General features: G+C 33.5%; 1 protein-coding gene across 1 annotated transcript in view; it reads left to right on the top strand.

The window, feature by feature from the left end:
• Positions 1 to 21,265, top strand: part of LOC106666197 (glutamate receptor 1) — a 127,508-nt gene that overhangs the window by 90,710 nt on the left and 15,533 nt on the right. The window contains exon 8 of the mRNA XM_024227765.1: positions 8,469 to 8,563. Coding sequence (XP_024083533.1) covers positions 8,469 to 8,563 — 95 coding nt within the window. The remainder of the gene's footprint in view (positions 1 to 8,468; positions 8,564 to 21,265) is intronic.

The raw sequence follows: 21,265 nt of genomic DNA, 5'->3' as shown, positions 1-21,265 counted from the left end.
TAAGAAGAGATAGAAGTAATTTGTACAATAACCAAAATATTAACCGATTGAAATATGAACAACCACGTTCAAGAGTATTACGTACATCCCAGTGATTTTGCCTAAGTTAAAATATTTGATAAAGAAATACATACCTGAAAGCAATTGTTGTTAGAAATACAGGAATAAATAAATAATAATAATAATAAATAAATGAGCACTTTACTCACACTTACTAAACACAAGGGAAAGGAAGAAAAGTTTAATTTATCGAATGTTGTATGTAGACTGTCCTGTAGTGAATGCCAAATCAATTATATTGGTCAAACCCAACAGAAAATAAAAAAAATAGAATTTATAGTCATGATTCCGACTGTGGCAATAAAACCAGAACTGGCACTGAACTGCTCAATATCAAGTAGGAATAAATTTTACATTTTGAATATTGAATAACAATGATAAATTTGGAAGTTTATGGGGCTCGACAAACATCTGAGGACATCGTCGGCCCTCTACGCGTTTTCTTTCTTTTTCTCTCCTTTGTGCGTATTTTGGTTTAAATTGCAGCCATTTGACAAGCCACTATCCTAAAATGCTAGCGTCTCGTTTGTACCTTAGGTTGTCAAATGCAGAATAGAAAGAAAACATACTATACATATATATACATCACCACAAACATAGATGTCTTGTCACATTCACTCCCTCAGCGTATTCGATATTCCTCGTGACGGGGTTGAACCCACTCCATTCTCGCAAATAACTTACTTTTGCTTTTTAGACGTTACACACTTACCCCGGAGTACTCGATATTCCTCGGGTCGAATGTTGAAATGATCGAAAAAGAGTCTCAATTACTCAGAAGAAGAATAAACGAGATTCTACATAGTAAAGTAAAAAATAACAACTGTAACATTAAAAAAGATATTGTGCGCTTACGTTCAATTTATGAAGTGTTTATTAACGTTTAAAAGGAAGTCTTTGATAACGTGAGGAAGACTTGTGGGATAAGGTTTCAATACTGTTGGAGTTTTTGGGAGTGTTGAGAGTGAGTCTTCAAAGAAATTTGAGATCTATAAAACCTTAAATATGTCAATGTATAGACATATTTAAGGTTGTTTTGTTTGTTCTATATAGTAATATTGATTAAGACAATTGTACATATATTTTTTTCATCATGTTAAATAATAGAAGCCCTGATAACGACCTTCTAATAAGACCCAAACAGTTCGTTTTATTCTTTGAGACTATACATTGATACAGAATGTTTTTAAGTGAAAAAGATACTTCTAATACTGAAAACAGAATTAGTCTTATAATTTTGGTTTGAAAACTTTTTTGTTTTTGAATATTGGAATATTTGGCTTATCCATAAGATTTGGCATCGGTACATCCAAACAGGTTTGAGTAGGGATGTGTATATCTAAAATTTTGATTTTGTTGTAATTTTGATTGTCAGTTCAGTAGGTAATAATGCATTTCTGTCTGTTTTTTTAATCGTATGTGTGGATTCCGAGTTAGGCTTCTATCAAACGTCTTAAGAGTTACTTTTGCCGAATTGAGGAGCAGGTTCATTGTATATACGTACAAAGGGGGTATGTGTATCAAATATGCTGTGACTTTGAGGGGTTCAACTTCATTTTCTAAACGTTTTTCAAGTGTGGTTATGTATGTTGCTAACATAAGTGAAGAAATAAATCTTCAACCTAAAACTTCAAAAAGAAGTAATACTTGCTGCCCCACTTATTATTTTTATTTATTATCATTATTTTGGTAAAAGAGCGTTACGTTGATGCCATTTTTAAATCCTTAGATATTCTGGTGTGAAACGGGGAAATACCACTGACCGCACTATTCACAATTCAGCGGCGTTCTGAAGATTCCATTTGGTTGAATATTACGAATTCCAGTCGTGTCCCTGTACTCGATGTTTCCGGCTTGGTTCTCCATTTACGCCACCTGTAGACTTGAATCCGAGATTATCTTAAGCCGTGGCGTATCAGACTTAATTGATTACAGGTTAAGACTCGTACCGAAACGGCGAAGAACATTTTATCCGCTCACAACTTTTTATATATATTTTTTACTTCGGTTTTCAAATACGAAATTATATGAACCGGTATTACGGTGTTTTTGAAAAAAAGTCCATTTTTAATTATTTCAGGTTTGAATACATGGCCCCTGGATTCGAACCCGGACATTTAGACTACCTGACTGTATGTATATCAGCTACATGTGTATCTAAACCGTTTCGGCCAACTACGACCGACAACTAAAAATTAATAAAACGTTTCGCTGATTCTTCTTTTCCTCTTTCTCACTCACTTCCAAATGTAAGGCAATTCTAAAGTTTGTTTTCAGACTTTTGTCTAAACCGTCTTCTATTCTCTTCTGCATTCCATGGCCGCATCCAGTATTCGGTGTCCTCAGACCACTTACAAGACCATTGGGAATAACAGACTGAAATTTTAACGCCGAAGTACGGCTTTACAGGAAAGTCGGCTTACAGGAAAATCCCAACCTCAACGGTTACAAACTTTGTCTTGCTAATGATGCGCCTGATAATCTTTAATAATCTAAGGAGTAAATGATTAATTATTCTTCTTTAAAAAACAGCAAATTTTTAGCTTAGAGTTTAATTTGATGCTATAATGCTGGAAATTATGCATTTATTTATAACATTTCAATTTGTCATTGTTATTTTAAATAAATCTATTTCTATTTATTTATTAACAATTTTTCTAAACTTTAACATACATTTACATATTATTTTTAAACAAATCTTCCCCCCCAAAAAAAACATTTTTTCCAGTTTTGTCACTTGAAAATTGGAATTTAGACATGGAAAAAAACACATTCTCTGTGCGATAATAGTCTCATCCATCTTCTTTTACAATGCACATCGTTTGTATTTTGAAAATAAATGTACACGTAAAAAAGATAAATACATCAATTTTTAGGGAAAGGCTGGATGGATGAGCAGGATCTCTTTTTGTTCTAAAATTTACGATGTAGGCCCAGCGGTTTGATATGTCATGTTTGTATATGTTTTTTGCTGTTTGCTTTCCGCTTCTCGTAAAGTTTTCATCGAGTATTCCTCATAGCAGGCTAAAATAAAAGTATTAGTACACTCAATCCTGATAGAAATTACTTCATTGATGTACTAGTTTATTTTTATTACAAAATGGTTTTGTATGGAATATTAACTAATATCCTTAATTTGGTAATAATTTTAACTGTTAGAAATCAACACGATTAATTTTGTGTGAATCTAGAACAAGTACGTTGACAAATCTTTATTTTTTGAGGTTTAAAAGTTGAACTATTGCATTCACTAGGAAAATTCATAAGGTTAGGTTAAGATGGGAAGTTAGTGTCCGAATGGATGGAAGTCACGATAGCTCAAGTGGTCGAGTAGCGGCGTATATAGCTGAAGGTCGTGGGTTCGAATCCCGCTCGTCACACTGATTTTTTTATCTCAACTAAAAACCTTAATTAATATAACTATTGCGCTAATCAACCCAGATTAGTTCTGGCTATACGATATGTACGTAAACTTCTGACATTTTTTTAATAAAGTTTTTTCGTTTGGGGTTTCTGTGAGGTTTAAAAGCTTCATGTGTGCACCAATCAATTTTGAGGGTCGTGGTTATAAGAAGCCGGGATAAATGCGCCGAGAAAACATTTTTCTTGTTTTTTATTCCTTTTTCCCTTATTATTTCCTTTTTTTGTAGATTTTGAGCGGAATTCTTGATCTAACGACTCGGAAGTATAATTTCTATAAATAACAGTTCAAAAGTGTCGGAAAATCCTTTCTTCTTGGTTTGTGAGTTTTGTTGCATATTTTAATTGTTACGAACCTAATTCTTATGTTAATTTTGGGCCAATTTTGAGTATGCGATTAGCATAAAAAGGTTGATAAATAATTTTTATTTCTGTTTCAGCGTTTATTTTGCTTTTTTTAAGTTAACCTGCTTAGTTCAATCGACTACGAAAAGTCGTTGGAAACGAATAAAAATATGTACGTCGATATATTTGTATTTCAGTTTTTCGAATTTATCATGCTATTTTGATATTTACAAAAAACTTCTTAAGCCAATTGACTGGGAAGTTTTATGTTTATAAGAAACTAGTATAAACACGCCAACATTTCTTGTTGCTTGTTGTTTGGGTTTATCACTTTTAAAGTTTAAAAATATATTTTCCATCAGTCGATTGTATACGGTTTTGGGCACTAGTATAAACACGTCAATATATTTTTTTTTCTTCTTCTTTCTCTACATTATTTTGAAATTTACGGACACAATTTTCACGCAATTTGACTTTGGAGTTTTGATTCTATAGTGGACTGGTATAATTAAGTCAAAAAAACCATTTCTTCTTTTTATTCCGTTATTATTTTATATTCACCCATTTCGTGGTCCGCTTGACCAATTAATATATTACAATTAATTAAGGTTTTTAGTTGAGATAAAAAAGTCAATGGCACGAGGGGGATTCGAACCCACGATCTTCGGCTAGATAAGCCGCTGCTCTACCACTTGAGCTCTCGTGACCTCTATCCGCTCGGGTGGGAAGTTAGTGTCCGAGTGGATCGAGGTCACGATAGCTCAAGTGGTAGAGCAGCTGCGTATTTACCGGAAGATCGTGGGTTCGAATCCCCCTCGTGCCACTGACTTTTTTATCTCAACTAAAAACCTTAATTAATTGTAATTATTTTTTATTTTGATTGTTACGAGTTTACGTTTTGGGCCAATGTTCCACCAGTTAACTCTGAAGTTTTGTGTCTATCAGAAATTAGTATAAAAGGGAGACGGTTATAAAGACATGGACAGTTTTTTTCTATCGGTTTTTTGAATTTGTCTTGTTAAATTAGAGGTTAACAAGAATTATTCTTACGCTAATAATCTGAGAAGAGTCTAGACTAAAAAGAACTATTATAAACACGTAGAAAAATATTTTTCCCCCTTTTTTAAGGTTTATCTCGTAACTTTTGAGGTTTGCAAGCTTAATTTTTTCTCCATTGACTTAAAAGAGTTATGTCTCTTTGAACCGAGTATTAATACGTTTGCTACATTTTTCGCATTTAACTTTCTTTTTTTAAAGTGGTATGCTTAATTCATTCACTAAGAAGAGCTGCGGTTATTATTGGAAACAGTTTAAAAATACGATCTTTTTTCATTTTGTTCCGTTTTTCTATTATGTTTTGAGATTTACACGCTCAATTCTTGGGCCTATCGATTCAATAAAGTTGTAACTCTAGTAAATGATTAAAAAAATATCGACTAATTTTCATCCTGTCGGTAAATAACAATCGAAGTACGAATTTGTACATAAAATCACCCAGAAACGAAATAATATTTGTTATGTAAAAAGTGTAGACATTGGACAAATGCGCTATCAAACTCTATAGGGTTTCCACCATAAACCTTATGTTGAGATAGTTAGGTTGCTTAAAAAAAACTAAGAAAATGCTCATACTATAAATACAAAATTACGTTTCTAGTGAGGTAGGTTCAGTAATTAAGTGAACGAAAAAAAAGCAAAAGATCCTATATTCATGGAATCGTCCCTAACTACCTCCGACATATAACATATAACATATAACATTATTGCACGTATTGATTTTACGTCTGTTCAGTAATGCTTGTAATTTTATTCCCTGCAATTCCCCAATGTGAACGAACCCATTTGCACATATTCGGATTTTAGGGTATTGAGGAAAAGAAAAATGTTCTAAACTTATAACGAGTCTGTTGATAATACCAGAAGATCAGTCGATAGGAAATTAATATTCAAAAATTTGTTTATTGCAGCTCTGCGGTGTAAATGCTGCAGTGTTTTAGCAGCGAGGATATGAATTTACGATTGTCAACCACAAATGCTCACCCGTATCCCCCAATTTCTTGAACCTTTTATTGCCAATTTTAAAATCAGATAGAAACCATTTCGTACAATTTAAGATGAAAGATAAATGGTTTTAATAGATTTTGAGAAAAAATGTCGAAAAATGGTAATATTTTGACATCTATTGAACATCTAAATGACCTTTAATAATTATTAGTTACTTTAGAGTAGTTTGATGCGGCAATGAAAAATAATGTCATGAAAAGAAAATACTTCTCAAAATTAAAGAACATAAAGTAAAAGTGAAATTAAACAAAACAGTAAGAAAAAATCAGCTTTTAGCACGAAAAACCGTTTTTTTACTTTTTTATAAATTATTATTTTTCCAACTTGGTAGAGACCTGGCTTTTTTTGTTTTGTCGTTTCCGACCAGTTTGGTTTTCTTAACCTTGCTCTTTTAGTTTACTAGACGTGTATCAGCTTCTCAACTTCTTCGGTGATGAGCTGCACAATTCATATAGCATTTTTCAGTCAAATGAAACTTTTTTTCAACCAAATCAAACCTTTTTTCAATGAAATGAAACCATTTTTCAAGCAAATGAAACCTTTTTTCAATCAAATGAAACTTTTTTTCAATCAAATGAAACCTTTTTTCACGCAAATTAAACCATTTTTCAAGCAAATTAAACCTTTTTCAATGAAATGAAACCATTTTTCCATCAAATGAAACCTTTTTTCAATGAAATGAAACGTTTTTTCAATGAAATAAAACCATTTTTCAATCAAATGAAACCTATTTGCAAGCAAATAAAACCTAGAACCTAATGATAATAATTATGTAGAAGAATAAATAAATGACATTATAGTACTACCAATAATTTTTATGATGATTGAATATTAATATTACAATAATTGAATCGTAAGGCTTAGGTACAAGAACATTTTATGTGAAGATCCGTATTCATCAAACTTTTCTACATCCACCCCGTCGAAGTTTAATTAAGTAGGATAGAAAAGTGTTTTTAGCGAGCAACAACTATCTGGGATAGAAATTATGAATGATGGAGTGGCCGTGGAATTAAATCCTTTTTAAAAAGATGGTTCCTACTCGCAATAAGTTGTTTTTGCAACAATCCGGATTTCGAGCCCTTTAGCTCATCATCAGGTTGAAGGGCATTTTCGCGTTGGCGGGGGTTTCAGAGGTTCACTTTTGCAATTCAAGTCGAGAGACGTGTTTGTAGAAACCCTTCAACCTGATGATGAGCTAAAGGGCTCAAAATCCGGATTGTTGCTAAACAACTTACTGTGAGTAGGAACCATCTTACTAAAAAGGATTGAATTCCAACCAACTCCATCTTCATAAAAATTATTGTTAGTACTATAATGTCATTTATTTATTTCTCTAAATAATTATTATCATTAGGTTTTAGGTTTCACTTGCTTGAAAAATGGTTTCATGCGTGAAAAAAGGTTTCATTTGATTGGAAAAAAGTTTCATTTCGTTGAAAAAAGGTTTCATTTACTTGGAAAAAGATTTCATTTGCTTGGCAAAAGGTTTAATTTGGTTGAAAAAGGTTACATTTGCTTGAAAAAAGTTGTATTTGAGTGAAAAAAAAATTCATTTAATTGAAAAAAGTTTCATTTGATTGAAAAAATGTTCCATTTGATTGAAAAAAGGTTTCATTTGATGGAAAAAAGTTTCATTTGATTGAAAAAAAGGTTTTATTTACTTGGAAAAAGATTTCATTTTCTTGGCAAAAGGTTTCATTTGGTTGAAAAACAGTTTCATTTGCTTGAAAAAAGTTACATTTAATTGAAAAAAAAAATTCAGTTAATTGAAAAAAAATTTCATTTGATTGAAAAAATGTTCCATTTGATTGAAAAAAGGTTTCATTTGGTTGAAAAAAGTTCATTTGATTGAAAAAAATGGTTTAATTTAATTGAAAAAAGGTTTCATTTAATTGAAAAAGGTTTCATTTGATTGAAAAAGGTTTCATTTGATTGAAAAAAGTTTCATTTCGTTGAAAAAAGGTTTCATTTACTTGGAAAAAGATTTCATTTGCTTGGCAAAAGGTTTCATTTGGTTGAAAAAAGGTTTCATTTGCTTGAAAAAAGTTGCATTTGATTGAAAAAAATTTCATTTGATTGAAAAAAAGTTTCATTTGATTGAAAAAATGTTCCATTTGATTGAAAAAAGGTTTCATTTGATTGAAAAAAGTTTCATTTGATTGAAAAAAAGGTTTCATTTAATTGAAAAAGGTTTCATTTAATTGAAAAAGGTTTCATTTGTTTGAAAAAAGGTTTCATTTGGTTGAAAAAAGTTTCATTTGGTTGAAAAAAGTTTCATTTGATTGAACAAAAAGTTTCATTCGCTTGAAAAAAGGTTTCATTTGGTCGAAAAAAAGTTTCATTTGATTGAAAAAAGGTTTCATTTGATTGAACAAAAAGTTTCATTCGCTTGAAAAAAGGTTTCATTTGGTTGAAAAAAGTTTCATTTTATTGAAAAAAGTTTCATTTGACTGAAAAATGTTATATACGCTTGTAAATATAAATTAATTATTTAAAAAATTATTATTATTATTGCAATAATTGACGGTCAATTAATACGTAATAATAATCAAAATTGATCTCTCTTTTTGTTTCAGATGAGTTGAAGATCGTCAAAGACGGCCAGTACGGAACTGAAAACCCCGATGTCAAAGGCGGTTGGGACGGGATGGTCGGAGAGCTCATAAGAAAGGTGAGAGGAAACATTAAGGCGATGTTTTATCTCGAAAGGAAAAATTAAATTTGGGACAGGCCAAGGGCAAAAATGCGATAGCCTCCGCCGAAACCGAGCCCAGAAGAAAATAGAGACGTGAAAAGGTTAGAGGCGGGGGAGTTGGTTGTAACGGAAGAAGGGAATATGGAGCAAAGATTGAATTAGCATAACATTATTTCGGACGGGAGAGGATCTGAGAGGGAGGTATAACTAAGGAATATTGAGTAATCCACGATCCTTCGGCCCGCCTCTTGTGTTTCATCCTTGATAGATTTCATCCATAACAACAAAATGTTTTCTCGTGAACATCTTATTTTCCTTTAATTCAGACCACTTGGTAAAACTGCAATTAAAGGTTTACACAATGCGGACCTTAATGAATTGAGAATTTTCTCAACTCGGAAACTTTGTGATTTGATATATATTTTATGGAAAACAAAAAGGAAACTGCCCGCAACTGATTGAAAAACGGGGTAGAAGAAATCCTTTTATTGGAATAAATAAAATAATAATCCTTTTTATTTGTGTGTGTGCTTTTTTAAAGAGAAAGTTATGTTACGCCGAAAATACATTAGTCTGTTTCCTCGGAAGAGTTTTATTAGGGAAAGTTTTTAAACAGGCTTACACTCACCCACCCCTTTAACGCTGTCCACCATTCGCTTCTCCGCCTGCTTCCACTCTTCCAATGAAATTTAAAACTCGTCTTGATAGTGAAAAGTGAATTAGGATAATCCGTGAACCGGCTTGGAAAAATTTAAAGAGATGGCTATCACATCTCGTCCGACAATAATCCCTCCCTTAACCATTTTTCTCGGGGAAAAAGTTGTTTCGGCGGATTATAAAAGAAGTGTGTTTGCAGAAAATAAATAACCTACCGGTAAGTGTATTGGCAACCCTTTCTGAAAATGTAGGTTTAAAAAAAGGCTTAATTTAATATTTTTCCATGCTTAATTTTATTTAAAAGAAGAAAAAAACTGGGCTTGCAAAATTTAATCAAAGATTATTTTAACCGTTGGTAATCCTCTTTCGCTCAAAACCTTTTCAAATGATGATGCTAAAGTCTCTCACGCAGAGATTCACAATGAATTTTATATTTTAGTTAACAATGTTTTTTTTAAGGTAACATAAAAATAGGTACTTTAATTATCTATACATTATTATTGATTTCTTTATTCCCTTTGAGAATTTTAAAATTTTGATTGCTAAGATAACAGTGGAATTAGAAAACACGACTTTACTATTGTTGGAAAGTTCAAAGGATCTAACTGGTAAGTGAACAGAAAAATTTTTGTGACAAAAAAAATTGTAAAAAATCTCTATGAAGTAATGTATCAAATCTTAATTTTTAGTCTACTTTGTGTAGGTAATTTCATAATGAATCTATTTTTAATTTAATTATCATTTCATTTATTTAGTTCTGGTTACGAAACCATGTTTTTATCGAAACAATTTTGTCTTTAGTTGAGGCGAGATATTTTTTTAATCAATTTAAATGTAGGGTTAAATTTTTGTTTTTATATGTATAAGATGTACAGGAATTACAGATTGATTACAGCACAAATTGCATATGTTAAAAACAAGTGGGTTAGATTAGAATACATCTTAAAATGTATCCTTAATGAGTACCTGGTGGAAGAAATCACAGGCATGAGGTACGTGAAGGAAATCTGCAAAAATTAGAAAAAAATTTCTGGAAGGCATCCGCAGTCGAACCAAGATTCCGGTTGGACCCAGACAGGGCATTGCCACTTACGAATGCGCATGCACGGGTACAGAAAGAAGAAACACTGTGCCAGGAAGAGAAGGAAACCGTAGAAAACATTTTATGTTTCTGTGAAGCTCTATGTAGGTGCAGGTTCTTGCAACTAGGACCGGAAAAGCCCCAAATAAGATCCTTCATTCAGGAGCCGCTGGCATGACTCTGGAGGTTGATTGACAAACAGCCTGAAGCTGGCCAGTTATAAAAAACAGAGGAGCACAATAGATCTACTCAGGTCGAGGTGCAGAAAGCAATGTGACCTCCTCTTTTATCCCTATCCTTATCCCCCATTACGGAAATTATTTTGTCTTGGATATATTTTTGGACTGCGAATTCTTAAAATTTACGAACACATCCACGATGCAATGATTTCTCTTTGAGCGAAAAAAAAATTGAGAGGATAGATTTAAGAAATGCGGTTGTATACTCATCATAGGCCACGGTGTTTTTTTTTTTTTTTTTACAAAAAGTGTAGAACAAATGTGTAAAAACATATACAAAAAGTTATAGTAAATGTTGGCGAGAGGGGCTTTACTGCAATTATTAGCGTACCTCCCAATCCGTTTCCAGGAATTTGAATGTAGGGTTTCTTTACTTGAAGGTGAATTGGAGGAGATAATCTAGTTAAAAAAAAATTTATGAACAATCAATACTTTAATTGTACTTGCACATGAAATTGTGATGTTGTTACATTTACAACTAAATTCCTAAATATAAACAATTGGTCAGGGGAATATTGAACGTAACTTAACAAAGAAAATTAATCACAATATTATTAAAAGCTAAAACAGAAGTTTTTTTGTTTGTTTACTCAGTTGATGGTTTGAGGTAGGTAGCAAATCTTCATTTATTCGAATGGTTCAAATCGAGGTAGCGGTACGTATCGAGGTCAGATTCAAATGGTCGTGGATCAAGTGACGTGCGTGATGCCTTCACCGAGGTTATCTGTTTTTTCCAATAGGTATTCACTTCGCGACAAACGGTTAATAGGTTAGGGAACGGAACGAAAACAGCGTAGGTGCGCACAGTTCAAAGATTCGAAAATCACTGCCTCCAAGCGAAAAAAAAACGGGCCTACTAGATATTGTTTGTTTGCAGGCCCATCCGTATTTTAATGCCACTTACATCACTTATATTAATTTTATGACATGCTGAAAATAAATATATAAATAAAACGGAACAAATTAATAATTACATTTAAATAAATCTATTATTAAACAAGTACATTTTAGTTCTTAAAACTATTTATTCCGGCGCAAACAGTAAACATCAATAAAAAATAATAACAACATGAAAATTAGTTAATAAATTATGTTAAATTGGAATAAAAAACTTTATATTTTATTTGTATTTTGTATTTTTACTGTTTTAATTTTAGAGCCGGCAATGTACGTTGGTCATAGCTGGCCCTTGCTTACTTTGCATTGCTTTTATTGTCTTTCTGCCGTTTTAAAACTACTGATTTCTTTTCCTGGTTTTTTCATGACGTTAATCGACTTTCTCATTTCTTTATCCTGTTTATAGACTCTCTGAACCCTAGGGCTAGTCAAGTGTAGATATAATAAAACAAATAATGCAATTATACATAAATAAAACAAGTTAAAACTTGATGACCTCGTTACAATTCCTGCGCCTGAATAGTTTTTTCTTGGGGTAATTAAAGACAAGTATTTCAATTTACGCTAATAAATTACATTCCGACACTATACTCCGTTCGTACTACTCCAAAGTACTCGATATCTTTCAAAAAATTGGGGATGTATTCCTATATTCACGCTAATAAATAACTTCCACACACAATCACTACCCCAGAGTACTCAATATTCCTGTGTCCGACACAAATATTTACTGTTTATTTCATTGATGTAAATAACTTGACTAGTTTTAGTGGTCTGCTTGACCAATTAATATATTTCAATTAATTAAGGTTTTTAGTTGAGATAAAAAAGTCAGTTTCACGAGCGGGATTCGAACCCACGATCTTCGGCTAGATTCTCCACTACTCTACCACTTGAGCTATCGTGACCTCGATTCACTCGGACACTAACTTCCCGCTCATGGCATTGACTTTNGACCTCGTTACAATTCCTGCGCCTGAATAGTTTTTTCTTGGGGTAATTAAAGACGTATTTCAATTTACGCTAATAAATTACATTCCGACACTATACTCCGTTCATACTACTCCAAAGTACTCGATATTTTTCAAGAAATTGGGGATGTATCCCTCAATTCACGCTAATAAATAACTTCCACGCACAATCACTACCACAGAGTACTCAATATTCCTGCGTCCGAAACAAATATTTACTGTTTATTTCATTGATGTAAATAACTTGACTAGTTTTAGTGGTCTGCTTGACTAATTAATATATTTCAATTAATAAAGGTTTTTAGTGCAGATAAAAAAGTCAGTGTCACGAGCTGGATTCGAACCCACGATCTTCGGCTAGATTCCCCGCCCCTCTACCACTTGAGCTATCGTGACCTCGATTCACTCGGACACTAACTTCCCGCTCATGGCATTGACTTTTTAATCTCAACTAAAAACCTTAATTAATTGGGAGATACTAATAGACCAAGGGGACCACGAAAACAAGTGAATTTAATAACTTAAAATGAAGTATATCTTCACTAAAGCTCTCCGTGTCGCCGAAAATCACATACATTGCAAGACATTTGAAAAATGGCAAAAAGGAGGGAAAATTCAAAAAGGTGGGGTTGAGATGGGAAGTTAGTGTCCGAGTGGATGGAGGTCATGATAGCTCAAGTGGTAGAGCAGCGGCGTATCTAGCCGAAGATCGTGGGTTCGAATCCCGCTCGTGACACTGACTTTTCTATCTCAACTAAAACCCTTAATTAATTGAAAGATGTAAATAACTGTACTGAGGCATAAATAAATAACTCTGAAAAAACGCATGCTGGCACACGTATATTTTGTTATATATCCGGTATGCCGATGAAGATTCATAATAATTTTTAATTTTGGCTTTCCGATTTAGATCAGGCGTATTATAAAAATATCTGTCGTGAATTCCAGTTTACTTCATTATTGTAGTACAATGTTTTAATATTACATATGAAGTATAAATTAGAATATTTCTTTCATCTGCTGAGGGGAAATTTTTATTCACGATATTATTCTATGTTTGTCCAAAGTGTTGCGGAATAAAATGTTAATTAACAGTGAAACGATATAAAAGTGTAAAATTAAAGCTTACATTTTAAAAGAGTGATCCAAATCTGATGCCTTTTTGATAGGATATTGATAGCGATGATTCTGATGATAATCATAATTCTCAACCTGAATTCTCTTCAAATAACTTTTTCACCCGTTGGACGGCATTAATCTTTATATCCGAGAAATGTTTATTCATAACTGTCACTCCCTTTAAACCATCGATCCTTTTGTATCAATATCGACTTATGTAAACATATAAAAATTTATATGGCATTTTACGTAAATATGCGCATATTTTGTTTCTGAGGAAGAGACACAGTTGTGGGACCGCTTTGTCCCGTTGGCGTTATGACTTCCTTTCGTTTTGCATATTCTCAGTTAACCGAACGACCCTATTTCCAAATAAAACGGATTCAAGGCAAAGCTTTCATCACAACAAAAGGAAACTTCCCCCGAGGGCCCGAGACCACCTGTAATAATTTCCGAGGTGAAAGTTCTTACTACAGTTTGACAAGGTTAATTAATTTTTTGCCGAGAAACTTATGGTCAAGTTTGTCCACCCGGTCGGAGTTAATTTTAGAGTTGATTAACTTTATTAAACTTGCGGTTATGTACTCTGTCAGGAACATTATTTAAAAACGCTAACCTATAATCCCTGTAGATAGAGTTAAAAAATAAAAATAGCAAATCAAAGTACACTTTCTAGAAATTTATCAACGAATATATTTTATACTCATAAATATTAATATTTCCTTTAAAAAAATCTTTTTTTTAAGGAAGTGAGTCTTTCTAAATTTTTCTCCCTTCCCGTCAAACAATCCTGATTTTACGAGACTTTGAAATATTTGTTTAAATTTTATTAATATATTTTATTACTCCATTGCAGCTTAAGTAAATTCGATTTCATCTGAGAAAAAAATTATATAAAAAATATATAAATATTAGAAAAAAGAGGAACTCCTCATTATTAGTTACTCCTAGTATTAGTGTTAATTATTAACACTGTCACTTAGGTAGTCGGGAGGCTAGTGACCTTTCACTCGGCGAAGAGGATTATTTGGAAGGGTGTGGGATGAAATGTTTCTGACATGAGGGTTTGTGTGACGGGGTAATTGTTTGAGAAACTTCTCGTTGCGGTTTTTCGCTACTTCAAGAACAAATTGGGTATTAAGTTCATGGGGGACGGAAAGTTTGGATACATATTAAAGAGCATTGACGATGGGTTTGGATTGTACGGATTGGCTGGGTTGGGGTTTGTTGAACCCCAAATTTTCGATTCTGTATGTTTAAATGGGTCCCAAAATAGTAATCAAATGAGTTGTTTATTTTGTACAATTAGTTTTGATCATTTGTCCAGCGCTCTTGTATAAAATTTGAAGGGTCTGTTTAGTTCTTTTTTTTACAATGTTCTTTATTTCGACCTCAACAGTTTAACTTCTGATTTTTCCTTCTCGAAGGTGGGATAATAGTTCATCTCAAAAAAACAACAACCACTTTTTATCCCCAACTTTTCTGATTTTTTTTAAGTTATGATTTTTCCTTCTCGAAGTGGGATAATAGGTCATCTCAAAAAAACAACAACCACTTTTAATCCCCAACTTTTCTGATTTATTTTAAGTTATGATTTTTCCTTCTCGAAGGTGGGATAATAGGTCATCTCAAAAAAACAACCAGTTTTTATCCCAAACGTTTTGGATTTATTTTAAGTTATGATTTTTCCTTCTTGCTGGTGAGATAATAGGTCATATCAAAAAAACAACAACCACTTTTTATCCCCAACTTTTCTGATTTATTTTAAGTTATGATTTTTCCTTCTCGAAAGTGGGATAATAGGTCATCTCAAAAAAAAAAAAAACAGTTTTTATCCACAATGTTTCGGATCTATTTTAAGTTATGATTTTTCCTTCTCGAAAGTGGGATAATAGGTCATCTCAAAAAAAAAAAAAAAACAGTTTTTATCCACAATGTTTCGGATCTATTTTAAGTTATGATTTTTCCTTCTCGAAAGTGGAATAGGTCATCTCAAAAAAAAAAAAAAAAACAGTTTTTATCCACAGTTTCGGATCTATTTTAAGTTATGATTTTTCCTTCTCGAAGGTGGGATAATAGGTCAACTAAAAAAAAAAAAAAAAAAAAAATTATTTTAAGTTATGATTTTTCCTTTTCGAAGGTGAGATAATAGGTCATATCAAAAAAACAACAACCAGTTTTTATCCCCAACTTTTCTGATTTATTTTAAGTTATGATTTTTCCTTCTCGAAGGTGGGATAATAGGTCATCTCAAAAAAACAACCAGTTTTTATCCCAAATGTTTCGGATTTATTTTAAGTTGTGATTTTTCCTTCTCGAAGGTGGGATAGTAGGTCATCTCAAAAAAACAACCAGTTTTTATCCCAAATGTTTCGGATTTATTTTAAGTTGTGATTTTTCCTTCTCGAAGGTAGGATAATAGGTCATCTCAAAAAAACAACCAGTTTTTATCCCAAACGTTTTGGATTTATTTTAAGTTATGATTTTTCCTTCTCGAAGGTGGGATAATAGGCCATCTCAAAAAAAAAAACACAACCAGTTTTTATCCACAATGTTTCGGATTTATTTTAAACCTTCCTCAGCTGAGTTTACTGGTTAAAACAGTGGTCGTCAGTCATTAATATTTTTTAACAGTTTATTTTAAAAAAGAGCCAGTGTTTTACATTTAAGTCTTTCCAACTCCCAACAAACGTTTTAATATTTTGAATCTGACTAGACTCTTATTACAACAATTTATTTTAAGCCTTAGACACAATTTTACATTAATTATCATTAATACATGGATTGTTTCGTAAATTAATAAGTTATAGTGGTTTGTAAACCTTTGGAACTTTTCGCTATTGTTTTGTCTTGCGTATTGATTTCAATGTTTAGCGTAACAAACGTACTTTAGCAACAACACATCCGAGATTGATGGTACTTGGCGGTAGAAAAATATTCAAAATTATAAACACAAAACTGTGTTAAAAGGAAAATTAAAATTTGTGGTCATTATAACCCCAGAAAGGATTCCACAAAGTCAGATTCACAAGATCGATAGTCGTTTGTTAATACTGAGCAAATTTAGGAGGAAGGAAATCTCAGAAATTCACTATAAGCGAATAAAAGGACGTGTTATGGTTTCAAAATGCTATTTTCAGATTATTTTTGTAACCGGCATCATTATATAACCTAAACGACCGCACTGAGATAGCAAAACCAAAAAGCATTGCGCGAATTCGTTAAATTCGAAATATCGTTATAAGCAATTCCACTGTTGGATGAATTTGCATAAAATGCAGGGGGTATTATGAATTTTTAAGTTGAACAACGGACATTGAAAAATAAAAACATTCTCTCCAATAAACGAGCACAGAAATTCTGTGGGTTTCGGTTATGATGAAAGTTCTTATTTAATAATACTACTATTTAAATTCTCCTTAAACGGCTATTGCCACAATTAAAGTCTAACCTCCTCCCCGATCATCAGTTTGGCTTCCGCCCCCACCATTCCACAGTCCAGCAGGTGTTTCGCGTTGTTGACCGTATATCTTCCTCCCTCGAGCGCAAAGAATATTGTATGGGAGCTTTCCTTGATACGGCACAAGCGTTTGACCGCGTCTGGCACAGGGGTCTCATTTACAAATTAAAGCGTGTCCTTCAAATACTCTTTACCTAATCCTCCACTCTTATCTAACAGAGCGGTTCTTTCGGGTCCGACAAGGATGAGATTACTCCGAATACTGCTCCCTGGTCGCGAGAGTACCGCAGGGCAGTGTGCTCGGACCAATCCTCTACATCCTTTATACTGTGTAGTGATTTTTAGTGTCAGGAGCTGGGGAGCAAGGTAGAGTTCGGGATCCCGAAATTTTCCTCCAGTTAGAAAACAAGAATTTTATTTACATAAAAGGTTTCTTTTTTACATCGGTTTATTAATATCAAATGAATGTCTTCAGAGATAGGGGGGCGAGCGAAGAAAAAAGAGGCCTGCCTACCTTTCCTGAGGTGGTCCGGTGTCCTCCGGGAAACGTCCTCTTTTCTTCCTTTCTCTCCTCTTTGCCTTTTCTCCTTTACCACAATCAGCCCTTTTCTTCTTCCGCCGTCCAGCAACCTTCCGGTCAGAACCGAATCTCCCCTCTCTCCTCCTTTTTGGCATATATCCTTTCCCCCCCACTCCCGGTGGATGTGGATGCTCGCCGTGGGCAGAACCGACCTGGGGGGGGATAGGCGAGAGATGGGTGGTGATGAGGCCCTGGATAGGACCGTCTGTGGTGGTTTCTCTGGGTCACCACAACTGCAGATATTCCCACTAAACCTACCACCCTACTTGCATCCTTCGTCGATGGTACAGCTGTACTATCCTCCAATTCCGATCCTGCGGTTGCTTCGGAAGATCTGCAGGAATATATTTCGTGTATAGTAGATTGGTTTAGACAATGGAAAATGAAGATAAACGAAAGCAAGAGCGTTCATGTCACATTTACACTCCGAAGCAAACCTCCTCTCACGATATACTACAACAACGTTCCTATCCACAAATCCGACTGCGTTTGCTACCTTGGGTTCCACCTAGACTCACGACTAACCTGGAATCAACATACACGACTGACACGACAAAACCTGAACAGACGGTATGGTCTACTACAGACTTATAGGACGACAGTCTAAACTATCGACAAAAAACAAACTTACAATTTACAAAACACTACTACAACCGATTTGGATATATGGAATAGAACTGTGGGGAACCGCTAAACCTTCCAATATCCAACGTCTCCAATCCTTTAAATCTAAAGTCCTCAGACCCATTGTAAATGCTCCTTATTATGTTTCAAATGTTACCCTACACAACGACCTTCAAATACCTTAATCAAAAAATTGATTCCCCAAAAATTTACCAAGTTTCACAAAAACCTCTCCCACCATCCAAACAGTCTTGCCCAAGCCCTGTCCGATAGAACCCAACCCTACAACCCCATAAGGCGTCTTAAGAGGAAATGGCCCCGCGACCTCCTTTCCGAGTAAACTGTAAAAAAAAAAATAAAATAAAATAAAATAAAATAAAAATAAAATAAAATAAAAAAAGTGAAAAGGGAGGATAACATTCATAATTTTCTCCCCTCAATGTAAATAGTTGTACATAAGTTCATGTATCCGCAAATTCCATCTTGTAAATAATAATTACAGTTTGTAATAAAAATAAATAATAATAATAAAATAATAATACTACAAAGTACTTAAAACGAATCAGAGTTTTTTTAAATCCGATTTTTGACATATTTTTCTCTGATTGTATTTTGGTGTTTACTAGTTTTTATATATATTGAGTTTATTGTATTATAATTAAATCATTAATTCACTACATTCGTGGTCCGCTTGACCAATTAATACAAGACATGTAATTAAGGTTTTTAGTCGAGATGAAAAAAAGTTAATGGCACGAGAGGGATTCGAACCCACGACCTTCGGCTAGATACGCCGCTGCTCTACCATTTGAGCTATCGTGACCTCAATCCACTCGGACATCAACTCCTCATCTCAAAATGTGGGAGGAAAATTCAAAAGGTGGGGTTGAGATGGGGAGTTGATGTCGGAGTGGATCGAGGTCACGATAGCTCAGGTGGTAGAGCAGCGGCGTATCTAGGCGAAGGTCGTGGGTTCGAATCCCTCTCGTGCCATTAACTTTTTTTCATCTCGACTAAAAACCTTAATTAATTGTATTATAATTAAAATCATTTAATAAAATATCGCATATAATTTGCTCGCTCTACATAAAAATATAGATCTAGAGATTTTATGTCTCGTTTTTTGTTTTACGAGTTGGTAGAGGGGTTTGTTAAGAATTGTCTTGTATCAAATTTGATTTTTTCTTTGAAATTGGTTGTAAATAGGTACCCGAATAGCCATGATCGTTAGTCATTTGTTAATACTGAGGAAATTTAAGAGGAATGAAATCTCAGAAAATCATAAGTAAATGAAAGGACCTGTTATGGTTTCAAAATGCTATTTCCAGATTATTGTCGTAACCGGTATTATTATATGAACAAAATGACCTCACTGAAATAGCAAAACCAAAAGCATTGCGCGAATTCGTTATACCCGGAATATCGTTGTATCCAGTATCGTTAAAAGCGAATTCCACTGTTGGTTGAATTTGCATAAAAGGCAAAGGTGGGAATTTTTAAGTTGAGCAAAACGGACATTGGAGAGTAAAAACATTCTCCCCAATAAACCATCTCAAAAATTGCGTGTTACGTTTATGATGAAAATTCTTATTTATTAATACGACAGGGTACTTAAAACGAATCAGAATTTTTTTAATTTAATTTTTTTGACCTAATTTACTCGGATAGTGTTTTGGTGTTTGCCTGTTTTATACCTGTTGTGTTTATTATATTTTAATTTAAATGATTTAGTAAAATACCGCATATAATTTGCTCGCTCTAAGTAAAAATATAGATTTAGAGATTTTATGTCTCGTTTTTTGTTTTACGAATTGGTAGAGGGTTTAGTTAAGAAGTTCAGACTCTTGTTGTATCAAATCTGAATTTTTTCTTTGAAATTGATTGCGAAGTGGGTAATTGAATAGCCGAGTTTTGTTAATTTGTACTCTTTCGTGGGATTTGGAAAACAGAGGCATGCAGTAGGTCAAAGAAAGCCACATTTACATCAAAATAGACCGGGATCGGGCCACATAATCAACAGCGACAGTTAATTATTCAGAAAAGGGATGGACATATTCCGCATTAAAATTGTATTTAAGTACCGACGTACCTCAATTCCAACTTTGCCCGCTTAGGGGGCGGCCAAGTTTAAACTAGTTAGCGCATGAAGTTAGCGGCCGCATAGGGCAACGCAAAACGTGCCGCGTATGTTTTATTTACGAACAATTTTCACGATTCGTACATCAGCCCGACATAGACAGGACTATTTTATCGGCAGGAAAACCGAAAGCTCATTTCAGTGTTCATCCTGAATTTATTACTCATGAAACGTCAATATTTACCTTGTAAAGTTTTCTTGCTTTTACAAAATTTATACACCATGTTTACAAGTTACACAAAAGAGCTTTGTATGTTTTAACAAAAAGGAAGTTTGTTCAAAAAGAGAAGAGGAAAGGGAAAAATAACGGTTGGTAAAGATCCGTTGAATTGGGAGCGTGGATGTTGAAGGCGTCGGAGATAAAAGGGAGCCAGGGGTGGCTATTAAAATATATGTAACACGTTGGGCGTTATCTTTTCCATGGGTTGTCTTATTTCACAGTGGGAAAACTCACAGATTTGACTCGACAAAAACCCTTTGGCCGAAATAAATAAAAAGACCCGGGAAATCTTTCCCTCGATATCCCTGCTTGACCGATAACTTTGATAACTTTCCGATTGACCGCAGGTTTTCTATTGTTACCTTACATCGGTTAAACACAAACTGACGAAGTCAAAACCCAAATATTTTGATAAGATAAAAAGTAGTGATTTCGGGGTCTGCCCATTCTTCAACTGTTATGACTTAAAAAAAAAAAAAATATATATATATATATATATATATATATATATATATATATTAAAAATACAGCATGTTAGCAGCTAACACATACTAAATACAAAAATTAACTTACAAGCCCAGTTTCATGAAACATTGAATGCTACAATTGGCACAATAGACTTTGATAGTTCAATTGTTCTTTCTTATGACGTTATGCGTCGTCAACAAGTTAACCAATACATTATGTTTTTTA

This window comes from Cimex lectularius, unplaced genomic scaffold (assembly GCF_000648675.2).
Source record: "Cimex lectularius strain Harlan isolate CLEC.00 unplaced genomic scaffold, Clec_2.1 scaffold114, whole genome shotgun sequence".
NCBI lineage: Eukaryota > Metazoa > Arthropoda > Insecta > Hemiptera > Cimicidae > Cimex > Cimex lectularius.
The sequence above is the reverse complement of the archived record's forward strand: the minus strand, read 5'-3'. Positions and strand labels throughout refer to the sequence as shown.